Raw genomic sequence first — 7,170 nt, forward strand, 5'->3', positions numbered from 1 at the left:
AAAAAAAAAAAGAATGAGTTTCAGGATGATGAATGTGTAATGAAATGATAGATTGGTAGTTAACAGTTTGCACATGAGTTAGACTGCAAATGATTTAAATAGTTTGCCAGATAACTACCCAAACCACGGAAGGAAGTATTATGTTAACATGGAAATAGAAGCAGGCATTCTGATGAGCCAGTTTCAACTGAGCTCTCTGGGGTATTTAATTTCAGCCACATGACTAAGGCTGAAGTAATAGAAGTGCCAGCCAGAATTTTTGAAGGGACGTGTAAGTTTTTAGAGTGCTGTGCTTGAAAATCACATCCATCTTTTCAAAGGCCACGGGGCCCGATTCTTAATTTGCTACCTACCCCCTGTGTGAGCAAGAAATCCAAGGACCAGGACCCTTCCTGTAGTGTCTTTCTTCCCTCTCCCTGCTGTGGCTTTCTTTACCTTGCTAGTATGTGGGCACAGGTCAGGTGAGTTTGGAGATCGTCATTTTCTTTAGCTTGGAAATAATGGCTTTTGAACTATTCAGGTTCTGACAAGTCAACAAACCATTTTAATCCATTTGCTTATTGTAAGGTGATGGTTCATCTTGTAATGGGTTTCCTCAACACTGTCATTTTGCATCTGGCTATAAAGTTCCGCAGAAGGCATTCTTGGTCATGGTAAGGCATAGACACCAAACAGCACCCAGCTAGAAATGCTGAGCCTATCGTTAGGCAGTGATGCAGTCTGACTTGCTTGAGGTTAGAAACTTGAGAGTGTGTGCTGGTTTATTTTTGTTTAATGAGAAGCTCTCCTTTGCCAGCACAATTGTACTATTTGTGCTAGAAACAGCTTAGAACACAAGTGTGGGCTTGCTCACTGTTAGTCAGGCTGCACATGTTTAGCCATGTGCTGTGACAGAGAAAGATTCAGGGAGCAGTCTTTGAAAACTTTATTATTTTCCCTTCTTCTGTAAATTGTTGTATTTATGTAAAATAGTCTCACACTGTTCACCCTTGGAACCCTGTCACTGTCCTGAGGGTATATACGCATCTTTTGTGTTGTTTGTCACCAACTTCAGCATGGAATTTTGACCTAGACTTTGGCAACACCTAAGTTGCTCTCTGAGCCACCTTGTTAGGTTTAGACCTGCAGCTTTGCCTGGTATGGCAGACATTGGAGCTGTCACTTATCATCAGAGAAGGTGAACTGCTCAGTTGGCTTGGAGCAGAGTGTTTAGTTTCTTTGCTGAGGTTAGTGGGTCTGTGATCAGTCAGGGTTAAGGTTCACCACGCTTTTGTTCAGTTGCCGTCAACTTGAAATATAAAACTTGATATAACAATGTCTGTCTGTGTGTAATGTAATAAATATAAATAGCCTTTGTGACTTTAAGCATGGAAATAGAAAAAGTAATCAAAGATTTTTGAGATTGTATGTATATGAAGGTCCAGTTATCAGAAGGATAATAGATTTTATATGGAGTTGGTAACACAGAAGCCTGATAAACCTTAGTCTTCAGGTGAATGGTGAAGGCATGGCACAGCTGAAATTTGTTCTTTTCCTTTTTGCTTAAGCTCATGTGCTTTCCATTTATTTCTCTTTCAGCAGCAAATTTTGTCTATTGTCCATCATGCATCTTTTCTTTCTCATGGGATAAACATAACTTCTGGCTGGGTATGCGGGTCCACACCCATACAATCCTAGCACTTGGGAGGCTAAGGAAAGAACATCTCTAGTTTGAAGCTAGACTGAGCTACATAGCAAGACCTTGTCTAACAAATAAGATTTTGTCTCATGCAGTTTCTCCTATTTTTAAGCCTCGTCCCTTTAGTTCCCCTCCCTTCATCGCCTTACTCTTCACATTGTCTGGCTGTAGTGCAATCTCTGCTTCAGAAGACATTGCCATGACAATAAAATGCAGTCAACCTCAGTTCTTCCTCCTCTCTCATAATTACTAGCTAGCACAAATCTTTGTGTTCTTTAAGTTAATATGTTTTGAATCTCACCTTAAAAGATCTCAATAATCCTAAGGTCATTCTTTCTAAACGGCTCTTACCTTTCTCTGTTTATTTTTAGGCCCGGCTGTGGTCCCTCACCAATATTATGGAGTCACTCCATGGGGTGTTTATCCTGCCAGTCTTTTCCAGCAGCAAGCTGCTGCAGCTGCAGCGGCAACAAATTCTGCTACTCAGCAGAGTGCTCCGCAGGCCCAGCAAGGACAGCAGCAGGTAAAGCAACACCATTCACTCCTGTGAGAGCCGCTTATAGTTGTGTGCTACTCACAGGAATGTTCCTCTTCATCATAGACCAATGAGTGCCTAAGTGTCCTTCTGTGTGTAAACGAGTCACAGGTGCTGTTGATCTGTTCATGAACCACTGAGTGCCTGTGTGTGTGTGTGTGTGTGTTACAGATGATGTTGCTCTTCATCATAAAATGGTGAGTGCCTGTGTGTGCTTGCTTGCATACTTGTTCCAGTGCTCATTTAGTTGTTTGTTTGTTGTTGGGGGTTCTGTGAGCCAGAGCTTAACCTCTGCTGTCATTCCATAGGAGCCTACCATTTTGTTTGTTGAGACAAGCCTCTCACCTAGACCTGGCACTCACCAAATTAGGCTGAACTGTCCAGCTAGTCAGCCCAGGAATTTTCCTGTTTTTCCTCTGACACTGGGATGATAAGCACATCACCATACTAACTGTGTTAAGTCAATGCTGGGGACTGAGTTATGGTTCACCTGCTTAGGGAACAAATGCTCAAATTATTGTTCTCTAGCTCTTTTTCTGAGACAGGGTATCGCTGTGTAGTCACTGTGTAGTTCTGGCTATCCTAGAACTCACTATGTAGAGCAGGCCTTTTCTCAACTCTGCCCCTGCTTCCTGAGTGCTCAAGACAGCCCAGGTTATACAGAGAAACTCTTGTCTTTAAAAAAAAAAAAAAAAAAAAAGCTTATGATAGGGTTCCAGAGGGTTACAGTGTTTATGAAGGCAGATGGAAGGCATGGTGGTAGCAACAGCTGAGAGCTCACATCTTAAGCTATAAGCAGGAGTCAGAGTGCACCCTGGGAAACTTCAAGCTCACTCTCATTAGCATACTTTCTCGAACAAGAGCACACCCCCTGATATCTCTAAAACCATTTTTACCATCTGGAGACAAAGTGGTCTGCATGAACCTTTGGGGAACCATTTTCACTCAAGCCTCCATATAAAATGAAAGGAAAAATTTTGTGGTAAGAATTCTGTGCTTCAGTTTGGGAGTTTGCTCAGTTAGTATTAGCTCAGTTTTCCTAGCATGGGTGAAGCCCTTGGTTTCATCCCCAGCACCATGTAAAACTGAACATGGTAGCATACCTAGTGGAGGTAGGATGAGCTATCCTTAGCTACATCCTGAGTTTGAGAATTTGTGTATGTACATCTGTGGTTAGGCTGTTTTATCACCTTTCTGAACTGATCATTCCTTTTCCTTTCTATTCTTTACCCACTTGTCAGAACCCTAACATTGTATTGTGTTGTATTTCCTTCCTTCTTTAGACTTACATGTTTTTGCTTTATGTGTCAGAGTTTTGCTTGCATGTATGAATGCACATGTGCCTTGGTATCTGCGAGGCTAGAAGAGGGCATTCGCTGTATTGGAACTTGAGTCACAGACAGTTGTAAGCCGCCATGTGGGTGCTGCAAACTGAACCTGGGTCCTCTTCAAGAGTTAATTAATGTTAGCTTAATGTTAAGCTAAGCTGTCTCTCCAGCCCTGTTATTTTCCTTTCTTAGTAGAGTGCATCAGCTTTGCTTGCCTTGTTTATAGTAATGTTCCTATTGTCTGATCCATGCTAAGAATTAACTGTTTGATTAAAGAAGCAATGCTACTCTACTGGTTTGGCACCCTGTAGTGGGGCCCCCCCCCCTTTTGAAGACAGGGTTTCTCTGCGTAACCCTTCCTATCCTGGAATGCTTCCTCTGTAGACCAGGCTAGCCTTCAGCTCACAGAGACCTGCCTCCCTCTGCTTTCTGAGTGCTGGGATTAAAGGCGTGCACCACCACTGTTCACCATATTCCGCTGTTTCTAAGTTAATATTTACGACTAAGGATACTGGAATGAATGAAGTTTTACCATATTGTGGGGTGAATTGAATTTTTATCCTAACAGCTATGTTATATGATGAAGCCAGCATAATAAACGTTTTATTTTTGCCAGTGGTGTCTCATAACCTTTAATCCATCCTAGCACTCGGGGAATAGAGACAGGTGGATTTCTGAGTTCAAGGTTTACAGAATGAGTTTTAGAATAGCCAAGGTTGCACAAAGAAAACCCTGTCTTAAAAAAGAAAAAAGAAAAAAAGGGAACATTTTATTATTGCTGTCATTTAAAAGACCAACTCTACTAGGGCATATAGGGTGTTCTCAATAAGTATAAAATGGCATTTGTGTTTCCTACTCCTAGGTACTTCGTGGAGGAGCTAGCCAGCGTCCTTTGACCCCAAATCAGAACCAGCAGGGACAACAAACAGATCCCCTTGTAGCAGCTGCAGCAGTGAATTCTGCTCTTGCCTTTGGACAAGGTCTGGCTGCAGGCATGCCAGGTAAGGTTGTGCTGATGTTTGTGATACTTCGTGGGGGCCAAAACAGTATGAATTCAGGGTGACTATGCAGTACTTTTGGCTATGATTGGGGACTGGCAGGGATGACACATACTTGCCCTCACTTAGACCAGAGGTTGTTGATGAGAGCTTTGTGCTGAGCCAGTCATTGGTCATCGTGGTCATCCTCACATGTGAGGGATGTGTCCTCAAAGCTTAGAATGTGAGCTTTGCCTTGTGGGAAGTCTCTGTGTCAGGAAGAAGAGTGGGCAGAGTTCTAGGGAGTCTTTGGCTTTGGTCTAAATGCCTATGTATTTGAACAGACAGCATGACTAAGAATGACTTCTTGCTGTTCTTTAAAGTGGCCAACATTTATATTTGTAGTATTTCTAGATGTTCTAAATTCATATGCCTTCAGTGTCTATTGGTCTTTTAACTGCCTTGTTATTGGCATGAGAGTGTGTGTGTGTGTGTGTGTGTGTGTGTGTGTGTGTATATATATATATATATATATATATATATATATATATTGATGTTATACATTTGAAATAGGTCCTTAATTTTCGGACCCTTTCCTCTCCACTTGTAGCCAGATAAACTCATTAATAAACTGAGCAGCCTTAACTTGCCTCATGTATTTTGTTACTTATCTCTCTGCTGTGTTAAGTCTCCAGACTTAGTAGCAATGGAAAACTTTGTTTGTTGAACCTTGCCTAGCCCTTCTCACTATCTTTTGTGCCGTGTAGCCTGGATTATTTTTGTGTGGTATGCAGATACCGTGGTGGTTGTACTCAGTGCATTTCTGTTATTTGTTTAGTCAAGAAAATAATAACATAACCTTGGATAGCACTTTGAAGAGAAAATATTCTCTGTCTTAACATTGACCAGCAGAAGAAAACAATACTGTCTTTACTGTAAACTTCTTAAAGTGTTCTTGGTCACCCAAGACCTTTCGCACTCATCTTTAATTTTTTCAAGGCCTTTCATTTAGCTATGTAAGTGTCAGAGCCAGGTTGTACATCTAGGTCCATGTAATCCCAAACCTGGGTTTGTCACTATTTACAATATGTTGGTGCCAAGTAAACATTTTTTCCTTTCGTATTCAGAAGTTTCAGTGATTACTGTGGCTTAACAAGACCCATGTATGTGACCCAGACAGTGGTTAGTACTGAATCTTGTGTACTGTAAACAATATGAATTTGAAACACAGTGAGAGACTAACGGCTGTCTTAGTTACTTTTTTATTCATGAGGCAAGACACCATGACCAAAGTAACTTACAGAAGAGTGAGTTTATTTGGGGCTTAAAGTGTCAGAGGGTTAGTTAGTTAGAGGCTAAATCATTGTGTCAGGGAACATGGCAGCGGGCATGGTGTTTGAACAGTAGCTGAGAGCTTCCATCTTGATCCGTATGCATAAGGCAGATAGAGCTTATTGGGAATGTGCTTTTGAAACTGCGAAACCTGCTTCTGGTGACACCACCAATGAGACCAAACTTTCTAATCCTTTCCAAACAGTTCTACTAACTGGGGACTGAGTATTCAAATGTATGAACCTATGGGGACCATTCTTATCCAAACCACCACCACAGCTAGGAATCATTGTAGAGTTTAGCAACTGGAATACAGAGCTTTTATATTCTGGCACACCAGCAGCTTCAGTACTCAGGCACTTTCCCTCTGTTATTCATCAGGGGAGCTTTTGACCTTAAGTACTACAGCACCAACAACACCAAGCCAGTCTGTCTTACGGGCAGGTGGCATTCATAGGAAGGTGGAGCTGGAGTAGAATGAGATTTCAACATGTCACATAGAATGGCCATGTGGTTTAATGCTTACAAGTCATTTGTTTCAGTAATTTCCACCTAATACTGGTGGTTAAAGCCTTGGCACCTGAGACTAACTAACATGGTTTCTACTTGTGCTGCTTACTATCCCAGGTTATCCAGTCTTGGCACCTGCTGCTTACTATGACCAAACTGGTGCCCTTGTGGTGAATGCAGGGGCAAGAAATGGCCTCGGAGCTCCAGTTCGGCTTGTTGCTCCGGCCCCAGTCATCATTAGCTCCTCAGCTGCACAAGCAGGTGAGCTTCATTTTGGAGGACTATTCAGGGGAAAGATGGCTGACAGTGATAGTCTTCAGATAGGCTGTAAAGTTTGAAATATACCCTTTTATATTTCAAAGAGAATCAGATGCTGCAAGACAGTGTGTTGGGTTCAGATTCTGTCGGTGGTTGTATGGCACCTGCTTAGATGCGAGATCAGGCACAGGAAATGGCACTGCAGGCAACATTCCAGAGGCACATGCAGTTCTTGAGGTTTTTTTTTTTTTTTGGGGGGGGGTGCTTTGGCATAGGGACTGAGAGAACTGGCAGAGTAATGTGTTGATTGTGGTGAATTTTTTTTAAACCAAGTTCTTTACATGAATTTTTAAAGATTTAGAGTAATCTGGGTGTGTTTGCACACACCTCTGAGTCCAGATCTTGGACAGACACAGGTGAATCTCTTGAATTCAAACTCCATGCCAGTCAGGGTTACATAGTGCAACCCTGCCCGTAGATAGATGGATGGATGGATGGATGGATGGATAGATAGATAGATAGATAGATAGATAGATAGATAGATAGATAGAT

At 42.0% G+C, this 7,170-nt stretch overlaps 1 protein-coding gene and 1 non-coding gene across 2 annotated transcripts in view; both read left to right on the forward strand.

Annotated features, from left to right (window-relative positions):
- Positions 1-219: 219 nt before the first annotated feature.
- Pum1 (pumilio RNA binding family member 1) overlaps positions 220-7,170 on the forward strand; it is a 34,902-nt gene continuing 27,951 nt past the window's right edge. The window contains exons 1-4 of the mRNA XM_055610982.1: positions 220-271; positions 2,050-2,201; positions 4,404-4,542; positions 6,478-6,621. Of these exons, the coding sequence (XP_055466957.1) occupies positions 220-271; positions 2,050-2,201; positions 4,404-4,542; positions 6,478-6,621 (487 nt within the window). The remainder of the gene's footprint in view (positions 272-2,049; positions 2,202-4,403; positions 4,543-6,477; positions 6,622-7,170) is intronic.
- On the forward strand, positions 4,634-4,706 carry LOC129680027 (small nucleolar RNA SNORD103/SNORD85). Its single transcript, XR_008720623.1, has one exon. It is a non-coding gene; the product is annotated as a small nucleolar RNA SNORD103/SNORD85 (small nucleolar RNA).

The sequence above is a fragment of the Psammomys obesus genome, unplaced genomic scaffold (genome assembly GCF_907164565.1).
Source record: "Psammomys obesus unplaced genomic scaffold, mPsaObe1.curated_primary_1811, whole genome shotgun sequence".
NCBI lineage: Eukaryota > Metazoa > Chordata > Mammalia > Rodentia > Muridae > Psammomys > Psammomys obesus.